Raw genomic sequence first — 23,586 nt, 5'->3', positions numbered from 1 at the left:
GGTAATCTAAGCTCATCTCACTTTCAAAGGTCTCACACTGGTCATCATCAAACAAAAACCAGAACTGTTGTCCCCATTTATAGTTGCTGAGATACGTAGAGGTAGGTCAAGGGTCATCCAACATTTTGGATAAACATTTTGTCTCATATTTGGTCATCATCCAACAACAACAACAACAAGTTCTCTCACCCTCTGTGGTTGCTGAGATCCGTGAAATCAGGTCTAAGGTCATCCAACATTTTGAGGACACATTTTGTCTCGCATCGGCCAATATGTTGGCCAAGGTCACATGACTGCTCGCAATATGATGTCCAAATTTTAGCGGACCAAGTGAAAACATTCTACACAAAAAATTTGACGTTGTTTGTCATGTATTTTTAAGAGTATACCAGTTTCAGAATTTTCTTATAATTCAATATTGGCACCAGAGGTCATGTGCATGATCAATTGGACTCAAAGTGTACTATGCACCAGGTCTACTCCCTACCTTAGAGCGATAGACTTAGTTATACTCTTGAAAGGTCACTAAAAGGTGTAGGTGCAAAGGACTGAGATTGTCCGATGTCGCTTCTCGGTAATCACTGAACGCATGGCAGACCAGGAATTATTCACTTTAAAAACGGAACTCACCAAGCACCGATCGTCTTCTATTCGATTTCGTAAACATCATTTTGATTCATAATTTGAACTTATTTCACATTAAGCCTACATCACACTTTTTCTGTCTTGTTGACAAGCAATTTGATTGTTCTTCTGTGCGACACTGAAAACATTGCGATGGACTGCCATGCTGCCAACCCTATCATTCATAGTATCACCCAACTTCGTTTGGTGCCGTGTCACGTAGCAAAATTATTGCGTCCCGTTGGCGCAATGTTGATTATAGCGCCATTGCGCCACAGATTGTACCGATTAAACTAAAATCCCGTAAATTTGATTTCCCGCCATTTACAAAAATTGGCAATATTACAAAGAAAACAGAACTTACAATGTCACAGTTTAAAACATTCGCCCCTATGCATTACATTGGATTACTCTGTGCAGTTTATTTTAAGATGTCAGTGCAGTATCCACGGTTTTTGCTTTTCCGCACGGGGCTGCGATTTAATGTTTGGGCAAATATTTAATCACAGTGTGCTAGTCTAGTCTTTATCTTGTTCGCACATCTTGGTTAGTATATTCTCACAAACTTATTTTAGCTTGAAAGTAAAATCATAAAAAATAATGCTCAAAGATACAGCTAGTGGGGCTTTACATGTAATGTAAAATATAGCTACAACGTATGGACAGCAATCTGATTTGTCGAGATGTGAAATTAACATATCTCTACATTCGCGATAAAACGGAGTTGGATGTGCAACCTAACTTTTAAATGCAACTTTCCTGAGCATTTGTCCAGGTCTTAGATTGCAGATAGTGTTAATGAATGATCATGAATCATCCAGCTATATTACCTGCAATCTCAAAAAGATCACAGCCCTCATCTTCCTCATTATTATTGGGGTCTGAATCACATGATTCATGGTCAGAAACAGACCAGAGGTGAGCAAATCATGATTGAGTCACTAGCCGCCCGGGCTAGAGGCCAAAACATTTACTAGTCCAGCCTTAGTCTCCAATAGCCGGCACCAGTGACTTGCTAAGTTTTGTAAAGTTCATGGTTTCACCACCAGCTCGCAAACTACAACATTACAAGTCCCTCCGTGGGACTGTGGAACTGGGGAAATGTACGGAAAAATTGCGTTTGGCATGAAGTTTTTTCCCTAAATCAATGAAACTGATGAACCAAAAAATAGCAAGATATTAATCAATTCCATTTAGCGTAGTACATGACTGTTCTTTAGATGTAGTTGTGTGTGCGCAGGTGTCAGGCAGTCCCTCTCTAACTGACCAATCTTGCTTTCTATCACGCTATGTACCCAAACCTGTTTCGCTCTAAGAATTCCTGAGCGTTAATTGTGATTGTTTGCGTTTTTTTACAGAATAGCCATGGACATTCGAAACAGCTCATCGTACAGGTCTGAGTACAATGACTACTACATGGGATCTGATGGAAACCCGGTATATTCCGTTGGTATCGATGAAGTTGATCACCTCTTCGTATCTTCACAAGAAGCCGCCATTGTGACCATAGCTATGCCTATAGTGTTTATCATTGGGTGCCTTGGCAACGTGCTGACAATATTTGTAATCTTGAGAGTGAAAGAGATGCGCACGGTTACGAACTACTTTCTGATTAATCTCGCCACATCAGACCTACTTTTCCTAATAATGGTGGTTCCGCCGAAATTCTTGGGATACGTCATACCCAACGTTCCCCTAATTGACGATTGGACACTGCTTGGCGCTGCCGGATGTAAAATCTTTTCGTACGGGCCGCGAATGGCGACGAGTGTATCGTGTTTCATCATCCTGACGCTTACAATCGAGCGGTACCTGGCCATCTGCTGGCCCCTGAAATTCCGTACCATTCGTACCAGAAAGAAGGCGGTGGTCGTCGCCGGGATAATTTGGGTGGCGGCAGCCGTTGTCTCCACGCCGCACGCTTACTTCCCTGCTGTGCAAAAGTGGCACCTCCGGTGGCCCTCTCCGTACAACAGCACGGCGCCCGATGTTTTGACCCAGTGTTATTGCTATACCAATGATTCCTCAAACTCGCCCGATGTGTGCTACTACTATGTACTATTCGGCAAAATCGACGAAATTATGTTCCTATGCTTTGTGCCCGTTCTTGTGATTTTGTACGTGCTCATGTTACTGAAACTGCGACACGCCAATCGTTTTGTGCGTGCGGCACAAGTCAGGAATTCGAACTCTATCGCTGCCAAGAGGCAGCTCATCAGGATGCTCGGTGTGACAGTGACAGTGTATCTGATATGTGTTGGCTCGTTTCGAGTGATGGCGCTCCTAATGCTTTTTAACCCTGGATACCAGAAACATATTCTGGTTTTGCAAACTGTCCGTGTCTTGCTGTACGTCAACGCGGCAGTCAATCCAGTCATATACAACGTCTTCAGTCAGACTTTCAGAACTGCTTTCATCCGGGTTCTCAGTTGCCAGGGCAACCGAATCAACCCGGAAAACGAATCTTCCAGCGATAACGTGGCACTGACCACCACTAATGATGACAGCTACAGAAAGAGATCAGTGAAAAGGATGAGCTCACGGCCACGACCCTCCAAACCGTCTCTGAAAAGTTCAACTCGGCACGCCAATGGCTCTTTCAGTCAGCCAAACGGCTCATGTCGACATTCGCACCGAGGATATCGTCTGGCGAACGGAAGTGAGCGTAGACAGAGCTCAAATCGTCGATGACAGTTTTTCAGTCATAGAACTGAATGCTATAGATTGCACATATAATATTAGTTAGTTGAGTACACCGGATGATAGGTGGCGCTGGATAACCGCGCGAACAGTTACACAGTCGTTATTGCTTTTCCGCCCTTCAATTTACATTAAGATATATTTCCGCTGTTGTCAAGTAAATACTAATCTATGGACAGATCACTCTCTTAAGTCAAACCAAAGCTAGATGTTTTTCTTGTCACCTTATATGAAGTATTGTAAGTTTATTTTTCGATCACCAGTTCAAGTTATCAAATTGGCTTCTCTTCAAATAGAACATGAGATACTTTTTAGCCAATCACTTTCTTTGTATTAAAATATATAGGATGTTCTCCGAAGCCAAATCACAGACGCCGTCTCATTTTGGAGGAAAAAAAACCAATTGCATAATTTTTTCTACTTCGTGAAAAAGTTTAAATGTCTCCATCGTCACTGAATTTTTCAACCTTCTTGTTTATAATTTTTCTGTGGTATCTCAAAATTTATTCGATTTAAGTAAATGTTTGTCTTGCCTTAAGAGGAGTTCCACTAATTAGTACATATACCTTTACTTATATTTGCCGATTTTCCAAAAAATTATGTCATAAACTCAAGTCATTTGTGAAATGATGTAAGTTTCTTTATATTTAGAGTTCCTTTTAGCGAAATCCCCGAACCCAACGTTGGAAAAGATTTAGTCTTTTTAATTCCGGGGTTACCTTTGGATTTGACCCCACAACGTTATCGAGTAATCTATTGAAGGTAGAAGGTAATTAACTGTCAAAGAAAACATTCAAGTAATTACTTTGGTTGAAAGAGTTTCCGACCGGATGTGCCACCATTTTCATCATTCTCTATAATGTCAGCTGCCTGAATTTCCCTGAGTAGGTTTCGAGGACAACTTTAAAAAGTTTTTTATTCTAATTTAAACTTTTGAATTTGCAACATTTCACTCTGTAATATCGTGAGATGGTTGGAATCGACACGGTGAACTTAAATAAACCTGTTGTGACAGGGGTACGTCAAAGGCGGATATACAACTGTAATAAGACCCCAAAAAGTTTCGGCTTTGCCACTGAAACTGATTCACATTGTTCGTTTCATTCCATCATGCAAGCATCCGAGGGAATTCCTCAAATTGCAGTCGCAGCCACCCTATCATCTGGGCGCTGCATCGTTGAAAGTCAATTGCGTAATTAAAAGGATGTGTACCTGATAAGTTCATGCTTCCATAAAGAGCCATGGCAGTAAATGTGTTTCAATATCTACTGTGTATGTTCATGACATCTTCATCGAAAGTCATCGTAAAACGTGTTACAATAACCTGTGCCACACAAATGATACGTAAATACATACAATACGTATGTGCCCAACAAGATAAATACCTACTTAGACACCTAAATACATAGGTAAATAGATCACACATATTTACTTATATACATACATACATACATACATACATACATGCATACATACATACATACGTACGTACGTACGTACATACATACATACATACATACATACATACATACATACATACATACATACATACATACATACATACATACATACATACATACATACATACATACATACATACATACATACATACATACATACACTCAATAATACATTATACAAATGGTAAGACATTAAACATCATTTATTACTAAAGATGCGTAACTAACTTTGCATCCATGTAATAAATAGCATACCTTTTGATCATATATACGCATTTTGTACTTGACGTAAGCCAATCTTGGTAAGCTTAGCAAAGTCTGAGTAACATTTTTATCGAAATTGAAAAAAAAAAGAGCAAAACTTTAGGAACATATTACAAGGCGCTATGTATGGTTTACTTTTTGATTAAACCTTTGCCTCTCATCGTAAGTTTCTTGCTAACATGATATGGTTTATTCATTTTATTTTCGAACCTGGAAATGATCCGTTTACTGAACAGCAAGACTTGCATCACAGTCTCTGCAGGTAGAGGGTCTAGCTATGGTTGACAGGATAAGACCACTTTCTATAATTCCACAGCAGATGTGAAATCCTACTTTTCCTAGAGCACCTTCATTGCATACGTATGATATTCTCAAACAGAGGAGAAAAGGACGTTAAAGTGCGGTTAGTCCGACATGCGTGAGTGTCAAGGGTGAGAAATAAACCCTATCCTTTTTCCTTTTTGCCCAACGGGTGATTAAGCCACTGGGATTTATAGCACGAAGATTGCATTTTGAAATACCTAACCGTTAATGAAAGGTGAATGAATGGCATTAGATAGAACGCATTATTTTGCAATGAAAAATACATCCCGCAAAGAATGTTGACAACTTTTACACACCGTAATGAGATGAACAGTTTGTGGTGGTTTACAGTCTCCTCTGCATAAGATGGCTATCAGAATATTTAACGAGATTTTTTAACTTACAAAACTTTCTAATACAGATAAATAACTTGGCTGTTTTGTGTAAACAAAACGACTTTTGAATGTTGTATAAGTAACACCACCTTAGGAAAATATTTAATGACAGAGCTGCATTTTCAGATCCACTTTTGTCGTCTTTTTGACTTTAGAGGCAGACATTATACTTTCATCTGCTTATGTTAGTGACAATGTAGTGAGTTGACAATTTGGACTTATTCTTGGTTTTTCAATTGTATAGAAAACAGCAATGATGCATAACCCTCAATCGGCGAAGTTGATGTTTTTTAAGCAGCTGACGGCATCGACATTGGGAAAGGGCATTCCTTTCAGCTTTGCACAGCAAGGGAAGCACTCCGTACCAGTCAACTAACGCTATGCTCTATCCTTTACAAAGTTATTGTATGTTTATCAGCAAAGAGAGCACAGTGTTAGAACAGTGAAGTGACACACAGGGACTCATAGTTTTTTATCTCTTTTGTATATATATATATATTGTCAGAAAACGGTCTAATATTTCTGCAAAAGGATCAAAACTTTGAAATCTTACGAATTCACAGAATCTCTTACAGACCTTAAATTTCATCCTCTGATACAGCTCTGTCTTTACAGTCGTGTTTACGACCTATTATTAATATTGTCAACGCAACAGGCACAGTAGAAAAATCCATGATTGTCTACAGTCAAGTATTGGCAGGTCTGAAACAAGCTCGTGACGTTAGCTGTACATTCTCAGGCCGTGTAGAGACACGTAATGGAATCTGTCAATAGATATCATATTGTATGTCTGCATATTTATCCTAGATTAAAGCGTGGTAGTTCACATTTTGTATGGCATATTTGCTTTTGTTGATGATTTTAATTGACATCATTTTCTTTACTCCATTTCTCTCTTTGTATTACGCTGATCGTCCAAGGGTCTCAAAAAGTAACATATAATTAAAAATACTCTTTCTCGGACCATTACACAATTTACAACTCTTTAAAATGGACCATAATCCTTTGGTACCCCATGTTCATTTCAAGAAAGGCTGAAGTAAAAAAATAGATGTATGAAAATATGACAATAGCGACAAGAGATACAAGAACACACTTATATTAAACAAAGTGTATGTTACACAGGCATTATAATTGTCTACTATTGCATTTTACTTGTTTTCACAATCACAATTAAAAAAAAGACCGAAACTCAATAAACATTTCCAAGAACCCAAACATGTTGTCTTCCAGCATTTTGTTATTTTCGTCACAAGAACATCCAGGGAAATCAGTCATTATCGTTCCTGCCAGTAGATTTGTCCTTCATCATACTATTTAAACGCAACAAGTAATCGAGAGTTGGTTGCACGATATACATGCACGAGCAAAAGATCAGAAATATAATGTTACAATGGTAGTTTTATATAATTTATGTGACGCCTGAATTGAGCATATATAGAAAATATTTGTCAGAGAGAGAGAGAGAGAGAGAGAGAGAGAGAGAGAGAGAGAGAGAGAGAGAGAGAGAGAGAGAGAGAGAGAGAGAGAGAGAGAAGACAGACAGACAGACAGACAGAGAGAACAATCTTTTATACCACTCTCGCTTTAGTCAAACGTACATATAGAAACGACCCTGAAGCTTCCATCGACATCACGGAATATGATGCACAAAACTGGGGATGATCCACTGCCTTCAAGATATAGTTTCATCAGTTACTACGATTTCCGGTTTTTAAATTAAGTAGAGTAAAATGTATAGATTTGAAAATACCGCATTATTTGTCGAAGGAGATCAAAACAGTTAATGGATAAAATGCCCGAATAGAGTAATGAACAGCGCAGCCAGCGGCGGAATCAGAGAAGTGGACAGGGTCTCAGAGTACAAGTAACATGATCTGAAAAAAACACAAACAAGATTACTCCATGCATGTTCACAATATGCACAGCCTTAGTCAGACTTGATTGCTGAAACCATATGAAAACTTGTCAACCGAAATAGAAAAAGAAAACTTATCATCGGTGATGATGGACGGAAAACAACGATCCTGGTGAACGTTGAAGTCTCATTACTCAGCGAACGACCGAGCTGTCATGGCGATGGTTGACATGTGTTATGTAGAACCGCAGCCAGATCGTGCCCCCACTCAGCTAGTACTCCGTCGTACTTTGCAGAAGAAAGCCATCCAAGAGACACCAGTAGCCCAGCAAGCAGAAATCTATATTTTCATTTCACCAGAAGACGACCAAGCAGTTATATATTGAACACTAGCATTCCCGCCATTCATATATCGAGACACTTGCTACCGTTCGAGTAAACGTCAACACATAAGGCTAAACAAAAAGTGTGTTTCAGCGTAACCCGACCTATCCTTAAAAATCGGCCAACCCTAGACATTTTGTTACATTTTCAAAAAATTCAAACATACTGTTTTTAAAATTTTACCACATTTACTTGTCTCAGCCGACAAAAAGAAAACTTCAAAAAATTCCTCCTATTAACATCACCTAATTTAGCGGAAACATATTATTGTTTAGCCTTGTTGATACAGCGTGATGATCTCTTGCAGTGAACCTTTTATTTCATTCTTCCTATCTTTTTCGTTTAATTACTGGGTGACTTTGCCTGTGTTAATCTCCAGTGATGTTTAAACAAAGAAATACAAAGTATTGTAACCCCTATTTCCTAAAATGTATTGGAGAAAGAGAATATTATATAAGAACACAGCTACAAGCATTTTATGTGTGATTGATTGCATCAATGCATGTTATGTGTGTGACTGAGCGCCAGCAGAGACTTGATCTCATTTTGACCCCGCCTTCTCAAGATTGAGTATCCGAACTACTATTTGCGCTCTCAGGTGTTCGGATAATCGATTGCTCACTGGAAATTATTATAAATTACTTTTTGATGCCAGTGATAGACTGTAGCAACGAATATGCCTATTAATTATGAGAACGTCACTGTCGCCTGGAAGCATCATAAATATTACCCTTTGAACAACTTATCTATACATCACGAATCTTATGAAAAATAATATTCAGAAAAAAGTCTTGCATGAACTAATAATTGCCCTGATGATGAGAATACACCGGAGGTTTTGTCATATATGCCAGATTACATTATTACGTTATTGTTATGACGTCAATCTCTGATGTTCGTTTAAACTGTAATTTCTTCCGATGTATAGTGGAATGAGAATGACAAATCTTATAGTAACACGATTGGAACTAATTTGGGATAATCGGATCTTCATATTTTTCAAATTTCTCAAAACTGTTAGGTGCCGTGCAGCTGAATGTTGCAATATTGCAAATAACTCATAAAAACAAGTGTGTAATATAAGAAGGAAAGCAGATGAGATTACATTTGCAGATTAAATCTACATTACTTCACCATCCAGTTATCCCAAATTAGTTCCAATCGTGTTTAGTGAAGTCATTGTTCAATGACGAAGAACTTTACGCCAAACAAACCGCATCGTTACGTAGAAGTCTGCAAAAAATTATGCGAACGCCCAAGAAAAATTGCTTTTTTAACTTAGTTGAGTATAAGCTTATATGCTGTCAGACCATAGATTATGTTCACAAAGCATTATTTGTAGTATACTGTCCTTTCTCTGTTTCCTTTTCGTAGTTCAAAGAGCCAATGGTCCTCATGAACACACCTAGGAAATTGGTCGGTTTACGTTATCCACGTGATCTTCCACGGTGGCGTAGTTACCGGGTGGATCATACTCGCAGGCTATTTGTGTGTTCCCCTTGATATCGACGGTACTGGCACAACCAAGTTTCGAACTGTCGGCCCATACTACCTGAGTGAAGTGACCTGTTTTATTTTTATTTTCCAGAAAATAACCAATGTTAGTGGTGTGACATAAGTAAAGGATGGCTTAACTAGGGTGGCACTCACACAAGTCACACATATTTAAGGACATTTGCACACCTCCATATAGCTGTGATATTGCAGCGGTGCTGCGATCGTGCTTGGGTACACTGAGGTCATCGCCACAGGTTCTAAGACGATGACCCTAGCGGGATCGGTATGCCACAGCACCGCTGCGATATCACAGCTATAACACCGGGTATCTTTCTTCATAAGGAACGATGTGCCTCGGGGACAAATATTCGGACTCCCAAACTTATACAATTCTTTCTGATATTTGAAAGTTCTTGGAATAAGAAACATTTTCATTGTCTAATTTTTTAAAAGTGTGTTTTTTTAAAATAATTATTTCTCCCGCAGAGTTCAGGGATGGCGCCCATTTGAATTTCTAGTATCGGTAAATATGATTGTTAGGCCCAAAAAAAAAAAAAATGAAATGTTTCTGGTCAGCGCGCGCGTCACTTGAACAACAGCGCGTCACCCTTTTTTTTCCTGGTTTGAGGCCGGCGGCTGTGGCAAACCAAAACGGCTGAAGAGAAAGAAAATTCTTTGGGGCACATGATCAGTGACTGCATGAACAGTTTAAATGTTACTATATTGATAAAACTACAAAACTCAGTGTTATCCCCAGGCCATAGCGGTCCCGCTACGCTTTCGCCTCCCCCCCCCCCCCTACGCTTTGATTCTCCCCGCTACGCTTTAAAATATTCCCGCCATCCTTTAGTTCACACGCTCTGCGTAGCTACCAGCTGATGCATTCATTGTCTACACATAAGCGCTCACTGCAACTTTTAACCTGGCGAAAGAGTGGAAGGTGTGAAGTATGGTATGCATCAGATAAGTTGTCCGGGAGTGTTGAGAGGAACGTTAAAACAATAGAAGAATCGGCTGGGTTGTTCACAAATTTTCATTCCAGAACGACTACTACGACCAACAAAGACACCTATACATCGCGGACAAGTGTTCACAGAGGTAGCGGTGTAGCACTAGCAGGGCCTTTGATCACATTCCCATGCTTTGATCAACGAAATGGACCGCAAAAGAAACAAGAGTTGACTGGTGAGGTTGATTATGATTGTACAATGATGAGTTTTGTCTGAGTACGATCACGATCGCGATCGAGTTCACATTGCATAAATTTCAATATGGCGGCGGCCATGTTGGTCGACAGGTTTATTCTTGACCGCGGAGTGACGTCACTTTCACCTCAAGCACGCGAGTGAGGTGAAATGGGATTTGACTATACAGGACAGTGAACAATGCAGAAATTATGTGACAAAGTACAGAACTTAGTGTTTATCATTGACATAATGTTGAAACTTTGAATACTGTTGTAAATGTTGAAAAATCCACACTTCATATTTTGTTCTCACGGCAGTGTGACGCAAAAATGACGTAAAAATCCGCAAGTTCCCGGATGTCCGCGGTCAAGAATTATAACGTGTTGACATTGATCCTGGGCGTCGCGTGTGGTTCCACTCTGCAGACTCTGACACGTTCTCTGAAAGATTTTACACCTGATTTTCGAGGGATTCTAGTTGTACTTAGTTCATGTCTTGTGATCATCTTGGTGGTATTTTTAAAATCAAGAATCGAACGACGATGTTCAGTGGAAGTAGAAGTTATGCGGGGGGGGGGGGGGGGGGGGCCGCTGGTTGAAATCTATCCCCGTGATGAAAAATTATTCGCGGTGTTTGTCGTTCAAAAATGATATGAAACTCAATTGCATTTGAATTGTGTAAAGCTTAAATTTGTGAATTTTCCTCTTTGTTGGCAAGTTTTGACAATTTTATTAGCAATATAGGCCTATGTATTAATGAAACTCCAATCAGACGAACCATTTCTTGCTCTCAAAGTTTCAATCTGAATCTTCTGTTTTAATTGCAATTGTAATTACAATACTGTGATGATTTATTTAAGTGTAATAAAGAGTTTCCATGATGTTCAAACTGCACACTTGTGTGTTACCATTGCATTTTGTTGTGAGTGTACATGTATGTGTGGATGCATGTGCAAGCTTACATCCATATGCAAATATAAATTAATGATATGCAAATGATTATGCAAATAGCCGCTAAGCTTTGGCGCTTTAACTGACCCTGCTCCCTCCCTTGAGGAGGAGGAAAAAAAAAAAAAGCCGCGTCGCCGCACCATTTTTTAAAGAAAGGCCTGACCAGAAACATTTCTTTTTTTTTTTTGGCCTTAGCTAATTTTTTTTTCCCTCTATTTCCAAACTTTGCACGGTGACACCTGATTTTCATTCTTGATTTGGTAAAATAATGGCTGAAAGTTTCACTGAGGAAAGTTCTAGCAAAAGTCACATTCGAGTCGGAGGTGTGTACTGCCTTAGCTAGGTATGAGAGCTTTTTTGAGAGTGTCGTTCACAATGAAAATATACAAACATATCCGCTCAGGTAATTTTCATTTGTCTTTCAGCTTAGCTTGGCTTGGGCCCAGTATTCTGCATCTCAAAGTGTTATTGCAGAATTTAAGCCCTGACTCGAATGACTTGTCAAGGTGTAGATCATTTCCATTGCAACTGATTTAATAATCTTTTTTACGTCTTCGTTTGTGAGCTATTTGTCTTTTCAGAAAATGCATATCCTCCATGGATTATTTTTAACACATTTGGACTAAAAAACTGATACTTATTCTTATTCTTACACTTGAATGACACTGCAACTAATGTCGATATTTCGACAGACCGTTTGGATTTCTGATAAGTCGTCGCATATCGTTTAAAAGGCAGCTTTTAAGCAGCAGGAGTGATTATCAGTGATTACAGGATAATATTAAGGTCAATGAAATAGACTTCTACTCACAATTTGCGCAAGTTTACTTTTTTACCATGCTCCTTTAATGTGAGAAAATGAAAATTAGACGTCACATTGCAAATTTCGGAATGGTTACCCGATGGCTGCCACCCGTGTGTTATCTTGGAGGTTTGGGGATAAAATTCTCGATCATCACAAATTTAAGCCGCCGAATAGTGTATTTACTCAATCTATAAGCTCAAAACGAGCTCCCATAAGTGGAAGACGAAAATAATATTGTAAAGGTTTGAGAGTCCGAATATCTCAGTCGCCGATGTGCATAATACCTTTAAGGTTTTCAAGAGATGTTGTGTCTCCTACCAGACAAAATTATAATTGAACTGAAGAGAACACACACACATCCACGTCGTCATGTTAATCCCAATTTCCTTTCGTTGTCTTTACATACTAACATGCACACAGGCTCATAATCGCGTCAACTGACTCATATACATGTGTGTTACAAAACATCCCTTTCATAAGGGAGACGTAAAGATAACTCACCAACGACACCAGTGCTTTTCTTGAAATCATCGTAGTTATAGTCCTTGATTTCGTCATACCACATTTTGGTAATGCCGAACCCTGTCAACAAGAATTGAAAAGAAGGATTATCAATGTTTCAAGCGATTGTATTCGTGAAACATCGACAGAAAGTATTGCAGAGAATTATATAGATATGAGTCGGAAAGATGACCTTTTCAAAACTTATCTGATCAGTCGATGAAAATTAATAATAAAGGTAGTCACGCTTTGGACATTAAAATGGTTGCAGAAGCACATAAAAAAGCCGAAGTATTTCTTCAGGGTGTACTAAATAACAATTATATTTATCGAAATACGTGCATTTGTACTCAGGAAATATGGAATGCACAGCCATCCAAAATTATCTCAAAGGAGATACTGCCTTTAGGGTTGATATATTTACAATGATTACAATCTTCAAATAAGTTAATGGCAATAAATATTCTACCTGTTGCGTCAGAGATGGGTATCTGTATGAGTGCCAAATTCTCTCCTTTGAAGGAATGCTTCAAACCGCCTGTGGCGGCGCTCGTATCAACGGCAGTCTTGGCCTGCTTCTTCATCTTCGCGCTTAGCGTCATCGCATCCGAGTCGTGCAGGCAACGGAAGTAGTTGTGAGCTTCCAACATCTGGGCGTTGAATTTGGCAACGCCCCTCCCTCCGAGTTTCTTCTGGGACGGCACCGGGCACCGATTGTTAGCTGTACCGTAGTGCTCACTGTAATCTACGAGATAAATGAATTGCTGAGTAGACACTACACTATTAAAACTAACCCTGGAGGGTTAAATGGTCTTGTTGCTTTGTTTGCGTGTCGATACAATAATCAATTTCCACAAATTATCATCCGTAGGGGCGACATCAAAAGTTCAATGTCTGATAAAAACTCAATTCTTGAAGTTTTGCACAACCCCACCCCCTCCCACCCATAGAACTTAATTGTTGAATATTGATCGGAGGTTCCCATTATTTCCTTACTGTGATACTTCCAATCATACTTAAACATACTCAGGGTAGGTGGTAGACAACATTATATATTCAAATGAAGCTGTCTATTTCAACATAAGACAATATCAAAGTATCAAAGGCTTTCTATCGACGTTGTCGGAAAAGGAGTGAAAATGCGTATACTCAGGGTTTACACTAGGATATCTCTCGGGGGAGAATTTGAAAGTATGGGGGAGAATGCGCAAGAGGCCGAGGCGGAGAAAACGAGATGTGCCCCTTTTGCATCGAAAATTTTGAGATATGAAGTCTGAGAGATGTTTTGTTTGCACTAAATAAGACTGTTTGAAAATGACATTGAACGATGATATTTTTATTTCATGTTTTGCATGATCAGTGTCCGAGGAACAATATTCAACAATCCGACAATGTATCTGGTAAAAACCACCTCTGAGTTTACCAGAGCTTGCCGATCAAAGAATTTGTAGGAACGGCAAAATTAAAAAGTAAAACATAGCGTCAATGATACTTGGCTCGCATTTGGTTCGATGTTGCAGGCCAGAGTAAATATACCTAACTAATGTTACCCCTTGGAACATGCAAACCAAGTTCAAAAGCAATCAGAGGAGCAATTTCAGAGAGAATGATTTTTTGACCAAAAATGGGAAAAATTGCCCCAAAAATACAATTCTAAAAATTTCACCAAAATTTTGCCCATCCGATAGAAGTCAACCCAACAGTTAAGAATATAAAGTTTCAAAGCAATCCAACAAAAACTTTGGGAGAAAATGATTTTATGACCAACAATGGGAAAATTGCCCCAAAAAATACGAATATGAAAATTTCACAACCATTAGAAGAAATCTAACGGAGGGCAACCCAAGGATCATGCATATCAAGTTTGAAGCAATTTAACGAGTAGTTTCAGTGTAGGTGATTGGTTTACCAAACGGGAAAAATACCAAAAAATTAATACACCTATGAAAAATTTCACCACAATTTGAACAGATCTAACTAAAGTCATTATTAAGAACCTGCGTCATACCAAGTTTCAACCTAATCTAGCCTGTGGTTACAAAGCTTTAGCAATTTGCTAGATTTCCCTTTTTACCTCGTTTGCATATTTTTGACACTGACATATTCATTTGAACAAATTCACATCTCAACGCCTTGCTGCACCTGTACACCTTACCAAGTTGTAGTTTTCGATGTGGATGGACATACATCTACTCACACATACTTTACATACATACTTACATACATACTCACATACATACATACATACATACATACATACATACATACATACATACATACATACATACATACATACATACATACATACATTCATAGATACATAGATAGATACATACATACATACATACATACATACATAGATACATACATACATACATACATACATACATACATACATAGATAGATACATACATACATACATACATACATACATACATACATACATACAGCAGACAGACATACAGACATACAGACAGCCGGACAAGCAGACAGACGCCACCGACTTATCATATAAGCTGTCCTTGGTATATATACATACACCAAAAGTGAGCTGACAATTAATCATCAAAATCACCAAAAATATCGGTTATTTTAGTTCTGCACCCCCCTTCATGGACAACCGTGCAAAAATCTACCACTTATTCAGACTCAATGTCGCTGTGTGATAGAGGGACCGCGTCACAACGTAGCTTTACATTGACACGATCAATGAATAGTATTGACACGATCTGAATTTTGAAAACTTCTTGTTAACTCGTTGTTGCTGATCGCGAAACAAATTATGTCGTACAGACACCGTAAATTCATAAAAGCTTATTCTGTTCAGACTGTCAAAGCGGTTGACTTGAAGTTTCAGCAGGCGTTAAGAATCCCTACGCTTTTGGGCCCAAAAAATTGTTTCTGGTCATCTCGCGCGCACTTCAGAACCTGCGCGTCATGTTTTCTTTTTAGTTACATACTCATCAATACAGCTATCCTTGATAGCCTAAAATTATTCTTACAGTTAGCTACCTTTCTTCCCGAGAATTCCTTCTCAAGCCAAAATCAGACAAAGATAGCTCGTGGCTCGTGGCTCATACAGCGCAATCGATTGCTGCTAGTATGCGAACTCTACCAAAGATCACTGACAAATAGAAAGACAGACTAGCAACGGGTATTGTTCAAGGTGTGAAGCTGTTACGTAACCCCTCCATGTACGCCTCGTCTAAGGTAGCTCTGGACTCTCTTTTCCGGAGAGTTTCGACCATGCACCTTTCGGTAGTTTCCGGGTTATCGCCAATTTTTCAGTGAAAGTATGTTCGGCAAAGTTCTTGTTGCTGTCGAATGATGCTCAGAGGAATTGGTGAGCTAGCTAAAACGGGGAAGTTTTGAGCTTCGGGGAGGTAAGTTTTACCGTTTAAAAAATTCTTCTCACATTTTTATGAATACATAATGAGTGTGTTTGAACCAAATTTGAAAGTCTTTTATCTATACTGCCAGATTTTACTTAATAGCTTGAGGTCAGTCATATCGTCTTTTATCAGTTCGTTATAGGAGGAAGTGTTTATGAAACTGCTGGCGTGTTATGTTTTGATTTGCGTGAAACAGTGTTTCTCGGTTGCTACGCGACAGGCAGCACGATGCCATCTCGTTTTACTTTTTGCATAATCTTGTGCAATTATCAACCAATCACAAATCTTCCAAAAGTCTTACTCCTGTGATGCTCATTTTAATGTAAAGGCAATAGTTTATTAAGACGACCGTAAAAAAAAACGGCTTGCCACATTGCTAGTCTTCTCTCTAATTGTCTGAGCAAAGGTCAAACCATTTTCAATGACGCAATGAAACGTTTTATATGATTGGTTAAGTATAGCGATTTTTTGTGTACGAGAGTCTCATTGGCCAGAAAGTATTAGACCCACATATGAAAACACAAACCAGTATACATAAAACTTTCCAGCAGGCTGTGTGTATCCATCGCCGCAACGCGAACCGGATTTGGGTAATTTGTAAAACCTTACATTTCTGTAAAAGGTATTAGTGGACTAACAGTCAGAAGTCAATGTTGTTTTATTTCATTCATTATTTATTTGCTACTTTTAGATTTTACTGCCGAAGAAATGACATCGCAAGTCGTGCAATTTCTTTGGCTGCCAACTTGTAATGAAAAGCCTGATACATGTAATTACTACGCCATTTTATAGAATTCTTAATCAAATTAATGTTGAATACCGTTATATTGTTTCTGTAGGATAGAAAACTTTTTGGGTTCATTCCCCTATCTTCAAACTTAAAGAATTAACATCTTTTTCCGACATCGATCTTTTGACGTGGTTCCCAAATGACTCATAATCGATCTAAGTCAATTTCAAGGTTTGGCGGGAAAAGTAAAGTGATACATTCATAGTGAGTACAATTCACATGATGACCTCATCAATCTGTGTTCTATTTCTTCTTTGTGATCTGATAATCTGATTTTATGTCTGGCAAACAAATGTTCGGAACTCGATTTTGCGCTCTCTCTTATAGCCCCGCTAATACATTTCACGAGCTAGATGACTCGTTCAACAGATTAATGATGATGGGAAATCTCAACAATGTTTGTAAGTTTACGATTTAAAATTATTAGGCTTTGTCATATTAATATAGCACTGGTTTAGCCAAGAGGAAAGCTAGGTTACCGATCGCATTCCCATCACTTTTTTAGAGTCATCGTAAATGATAAATATTCATGAATGACGAATCATCGTTCAAGCAACTAACTCACCGCATCCATTTTCATCACTTTCGTCGGAGCAATCCCACAAAGCATCACAGATTTGTTGCTTGGATAGACACTTGGTACCTCCGGTGGTTCAGGGGTGGCACAGCTGTAAGGGTAGTCCGGGTTTGAACAGGTTACGCCCTTGTAAGGTTTCGTTCGAACTAGAATATACATCAAATGCAAATCATTGTATCACTGACATACATGTAAATTTCCTCTGAAATAGAATATATAATTTTACAACATCTGTAAATAATACTGCCACAACTGATGGCGAAAACGTTAGCTGATGAGCTAGCAGTACATACAAATGTTACAAGGCCTCAGTTTCTGTCTATGTCGTTTGTGACTTTATCAATAAATGGCGGTATAGCTTCTTCCCCATCGTCAGCATTTCTGGATCAAAATCTCCTCAGCTACGTCCATGACGATATGATAAAGGATGTCTGAAGTGAATGACATTGTATGCATTAAAGCTTTGAATTCAAATACCGCCAAAAGAAAAAACACCAATACAAGGGTCAATCACGCAAGGTTTTAACGAATCTATCATATGTTCCCTTCGGTTCTGATCTCATAGTCAAAAAACGATAATAACGTCTGTCAGTGTTTTGTATAGTGTTAAAGTAGTATCTAATCATAAAAAACTTCATTAAAGACATAGCGGATGTCTCGCAAAGTAAAAAACTGTTTATATTATGGCAGTTGGTTTTTTTTTAAATGATCGCAAAACATTATATTTTGCTGTTTGAAGCCAAATTTGGAAAACGTGAATAATCGTCGGTCCTTCTTATGAAAGATGCATAGCTTACAATCAATTGGCTTCGGTATTGTCAGTGATCAGTGGAGAGGCTCGGAGAATTGTATTGCAACTGAGAATGCGATGTCATTTTTTTGAGATATCCAAGTCGAAAGAGTGGTCTGCGAACAAGGAGAAGCGTGGTACCAGAGGTAATATTGTGCAAATTTGTTGTCGGTCCATGAAGCTTACGAATAGATCATTTCTCGGCGAAGATCCGTGTTAGTATGTATTCCGTACTTTACCTGCACAGCCGCGTTCGTCTTCTCCACCAGGGCAGTCCTTATTGCCGTTGCACACCTGACACTTGCCGTCACCAACGGCTTTGTCAGGGCAAAGCAAACAGATGCTATCGCTGCTGCATATGTAGGGATAGTTGGCCCCCATGAACCTTTCACACATATCACTCTCATCAACGCCAATGTCACGTTTGACCACTTCCTAATTTGTTAAAAACAGAGTAGAGAAATTTCACCAAACATGAACAATCTTTCTTAGTGTATGCCATTGTTTGTGTCTTTGGATACCGTGACGTTGCCATTTTGCAGAAACCTACATAAGACTTGGTTCAAGTCGGTGACTGTGTGGAATATAGTAATTGAACCAGGTTGAACACATTGATGATACTTTTTGCAACTTGACAGAGAGGGTGTTTCTTTAGGCAGAGACCATCCCTCGAAACAACTTGGGGGGGGGGGGGTATTGTACGCCTACCTATACGAGCCGTGCGGGCCGGGACGATGCTTTCTGAGTGAAACGCTTTGAGTAAGATAATCGCAATACGATCAGAACTATGCTGTCTTCGCATCTTTGCAACATACATTATGTATGGCAGTATTTAAACATACCGTCACATACATACCTCAATTACGATAGCATTCACTCCGATGTTGATGAACAGAAATATCACAGCAGCTTCTAAGACATCCATGTCTCTCTTTCTTCGGTTTACTCTCCAACGAGGCAGAGGGACCCGTTGCTTAAGGAGTTAACTATCACTGGATATTCCACTTTCGTGATGTGATAGGTAGGAAAAAGTAATATTCCACTTCCATGATATAGGTAGGAACAATTCTTTGTACCATAGTTGACAGTTGCCGTTTAATAACCATGAGGACGTTAATTGATGTTAATGCGTCGTCACACACGATGAAATAGTGCAGGAGGCAACGAAGATATTCAATGTTGACTATGATCAAATATGATCTGCAACATCATCCAGTACACATATGAAAAGTGGCGTTCCCCAGGGCTCTGTTTTGGGTCCCATTCTTTTCACCCTCTATACGGCACCACTGGAAGATATCATTGTACAGCATGGTCTCAACCACATGTTATACGCAGATGATACACAAATTTATGTTGTTTGCAATAAACCAGATGAAGTCCAAGGGTCTATTGAAGTATGTGTCGATGACATTCGCGCCTGGATTAAATCAAATATGTTAATTCTTAATGATGACAAGACGGAGGTTGTTCAATTTTCGTCCGGACTGAGATCTGATGTAGTGAAACTTCCAAGCCTAAGGATTGGCGAGTTTGATATTGCTCCATCTGCTACCGTTCGTAATCTTGGCGTTACCCTTGATCAGTCTGGCTCTATGTGCGACCAAATTAGTCATATCTGCAGAAATGGTTTTTATGCTCTGTCTAGGATTGGCAAGATCCGTCAGCTGTTGGACAAGTCCACAACGGAAAAAATGGTTCACGCGTTTATCACCTCTCGTCTAGATTACTGCAACGGTCTTTTATACGGCATCAACAAGATTCAACTTCAACGCCTTCAATCACTTCAAAATGCTGCTGCCCGCCTTATTTCTCGAACCCGTAAATTCGACCATATCACACCTGTACTAATCGATCTACACTGGCTACCTGTTGAGGCACGCATCAAGTTTAAAATCATGCTGACTGTTTATAAAGTTATTCATCGTGTTGCACCACTATATTTGATTGACCTGGTTGAGCTCTACACCCCTGCTAGAGATCTTAGATCTGCCGATTCTCTGCGATTAGTGCCACCTTATGGGAAATTTAATAAGTCTTATGGTCAGAAGGCTTTCTCTGTTTCTGCACCGTCTCTGTGGAATTCTCTGCCGGCCGAGATCCGCAATGCTACATGTGTTGACTGTTTTAAACGTAGTTTAAAGGCTTACCTTTTTAGCCAGTATTATTCATGCTAGGGATGATCAGTCATTTTTTTATCTGGAACTGTTTTTTATTCGTTTCTGCGACTTTTTTTTTAACATTTTTGCATTTTTGCTGACCTTTTCCACATGGTGAATTTTTAATGCCGTACGAGTCTTGTACGGGTCATTTTGCTTGCTTGCCTGCTTTTTAATGCGTTTTATTGAATTTTTACTTTTTTTCATTTACTTTTGGATTTTTGGACTTTTTCCACTTGTGACTCTTGTAATGGATTTTTGTTTTTGTCTTTTGTTTGTTTTTTGTGTTAAGGCACTGAGACGTATGTGTAGTGCATTTCTTCTAAGAATTAAATTATTGTACTTGGGCCTCAGCCCAAGTACATTTGTTTTCATTCCGTGGGAAAAAACTGTAAGGTATAACCATTTCTGGCTGAGACCAGGGAGGGCAAAATGTATTGGCTTCATCTTTCTTGGCATAATAAATGGCGTAATGATGTTAACTGAATGGAAGTGCTGCTCTCAGCCAGTCTTGAATAAGTGAGATGTGAATATAAATGCTTCTCTATCTGAGTTTTTGCCACAAAATCTTCTGAATATAATCAAAATGTGCATCGAAATGCAACAATTAATGCACCCTCCGTTTCCTAGGCGATGGCACGACCCTTGCTACACCCACTGGACGAGCCAAAGTGGGAGGGGTAATTTCGGTTTGGTCGAACAGGAGGGCTCGAGACCAGAATTTAACATTTAAACTTGAAACATGTTTAATCACTGACAAGATGTGGATTAGTGTTAATCAAAGAGAAAGTTTGAAAAGGAAAGGTTTTATATCCCGGACACAATGAAAAACATTACGACTGGAAACTGTACCCCCGGTTGAGAATAGTAATGCCCACAGCGATGGAGAACACTTATCCTTGAGCTGAGAAAACCAGACCATCATTTCGAAATAGAGCTGCAGATTCGAGAAGCTCGTTAAAAATAGCTAGGTACACCCCGTAAGGGGTGGTTTCGAGTCTTGAGGGCAAATTTCGCCTCCTTCATTTAGAAATCGTACGTTTGTTTTTTCCAGGGGAACACATCATTTGACACAAAATTTGCATGAAAAGGGGTCGCCAGTAAGCACGTGGTCAAATCTGGCATAAGAAACAATATGAAATGTTGGGTAAAGCCAGTCCAAAATAAACTGATTTGAACTTTTGTGTTTTGTAATTTATACCACTGCAGTAACATGACTTTTTTTTGACAACATCACACAATGTAATACGTTTTGAAACTGAATACTCCGACGTATTCTGTGTCCCCTTTGCTAAAAAATACGGTATGCCGATTACCATGTAAGGAGATGATGACGTCAAGACAGATTTGTAGTGCGTTTGGTCTTGGATGGTGCACGAAGTTTTGTCGAGGTAGCTTGTGTATTTATTTCCTAAATGGGAGATATTAGGGTCGATCTAAAGAAGGCCGAAAAATGTTATGATACTCTAAGCGAGCTGAACTCCAATGCGAATGGTTGGATAATTTGGAGGATGTCTAGACTGATCTCGTCTCATTAAGATTATTTGGCGGTCAGTATTGAATTTCAACTGCGTCACAAGTTTGCGTCGAACGGTCAACGAACGATATTTTAGAAATCTGGAGACATGGCACATCGCAGTTTATTTTAGTATTTTATATTTTACAAAAGATGTAAGAAGCAATGATTTTGTTGAAAATTCTGAAAAAAATATAGGAAGATTTGATCGCGAACACATTTTCACTGGGGGTCAACTAGCCCTGCGTACGATGCTGTGTGTTCCGCTACAGCTAACCGCCCCGCTCACCACAGCCCTGCAAAGACCCGTACGTTGGGTCGGTGACTTCAAATCCATTTTGGGACTTGACGTAAAAAGCCAAATTACTGCCGAAATTCAGCGTTCTTGGGCCCAAGTCGTATCCCAGCCTACCTCAGCTACTCGATCGCTTCCAAAAATGACAGTCTTTTATTCACTTCTCGTAAATAACCGTCGATGTCGGCAACTCTCTCGCTGGCCCTAGCCCTGCGTACGATGCTGTGTGTTAGCTGTAGCACATAGCATCGTACGCAGGGCTAGGGGTCAACATGGGGTCGCAGCCATGTTGCCTCAAAACTTATTTCTGTCTGCACTCAAAACTCAAAAATGTCGCATATGAACCTGAAAAATCGATGTAATTTTGTCAAACTTCGGCGAAATTTCAGCCTATAGACAAAATTTCATCTAGGTTAGGTAAATTTACTGAAATTTGATCGACAAATAATCCTGAGCTCGAACGTGACAGCTTGCCTTCTCCGGGAAGTCATGCATCCGGCCAGCTGCCCATATGGCCGGGTGCATGAGATTGTTTTCAAGCGACGGCGGCAGACCGTACGGGGCTCTGGATATGAACCTACCGCCGGTGTAGCTGTAATAACTGTTGCGTTGTTTTAATCACCATGGACGAAGTCCGAGGGGACTTATAGGTTTGGTCATGTCCGTGCGTCCGTTCACGCCTAGTACCCAACCCCATACAGATGCACGTCGATTTGTTTCACAATGCTTTCAAATTTGGCCGTGTTAGAGGACTTTTTAGTTTACACCTCCATAGACTCCCATGTATAAGGCAGTTCTCCATAGATTCGCATGTATGATGCCAAGAAAAATAAAAATTTAGTTTCTCATCTATTCATATTGCCTAAAGGATGCAGTGACACAGTTTTTTTGTCCCCACGGATAAAGTCCAGGGGGCTTATAGATTGGCTCATATCCGTCCGTGAGTCCATCAGTGAGTCCATCGGTTCACGCAGATATCTCAGACATTTTGACAAAATATCATGTGACCTTGGTGACCTTTGACCTCAAATATACATTATTGTCCATAACTCAGTAACCACAAGTGCTAAACCTTTCATATTTGGTATGATGGGACACCTTATGACGCCACATATTGTACCCCATTAATTACGTGCATA

General features: G+C 39.4%; 2 protein-coding genes across 2 annotated transcripts in view; one reads left to right on the top strand and one right to left on the bottom strand.

Annotated features, from left to right (window-relative positions):
- The window catches only part of LOC139126502 (allatostatin-A receptor-like), a 31,309-nt gene extending 24,348 nt beyond the window's left edge, over nt 1-6,961 (top strand). Inside the window, exon 2 of the mRNA XM_070692556.1 lies at nt 1,983-6,961. Coding sequence (XP_070548657.1) covers nt 1,990-3,315 — 1,326 coding nt within the window. The 5' untranslated portion in view covers nt 1,983-1,989 and the 3' untranslated portion in view covers nt 3,316-6,961. The remainder of the gene's footprint in view (nt 1-1,982) is intronic.
- LOC139126503 (uncharacterized) lies at nt 4,973-19,508 on the bottom strand. Its single transcript, XM_070692559.1, has 6 exons — nt 19,334-19,508; nt 18,717-18,912; nt 17,676-17,833; nt 13,398-13,673; nt 12,929-13,009; nt 4,973-9,554 (listed from the first exon to the last, which is right to left on the bottom strand). The coding sequence occupies exons 4-6, from the start codon at nt 13,576-13,578 to the stop codon at nt 9,394-9,396; spliced, it is 423 nt and encodes a 140-aa protein (XP_070548660.1). The 5' UTR covers nt 13,579-13,673; nt 17,676-17,833; nt 18,717-18,912; nt 19,334-19,508; the 3' UTR covers nt 4,973-9,393.
- Between the last annotated feature and the right edge of the window lie 4,078 nt (nt 19,509-23,586).

The sequence above is a fragment of the Ptychodera flava genome, assembly GCF_041260155.1.
Source record: "Ptychodera flava strain L36383 chromosome 3 unlocalized genomic scaffold, AS_Pfla_20210202 Scaffold_27__1_contigs__length_13241970_pilon, whole genome shotgun sequence".
In the NCBI taxonomy this organism is placed as follows: Eukaryota; Metazoa; Hemichordata; class Enteropneusta; family Ptychoderidae; genus Ptychodera; species Ptychodera flava.
Note: the sequence above shows the minus strand (reverse complement) of the source record. Positions and strands in the feature narration are given on the sequence as shown.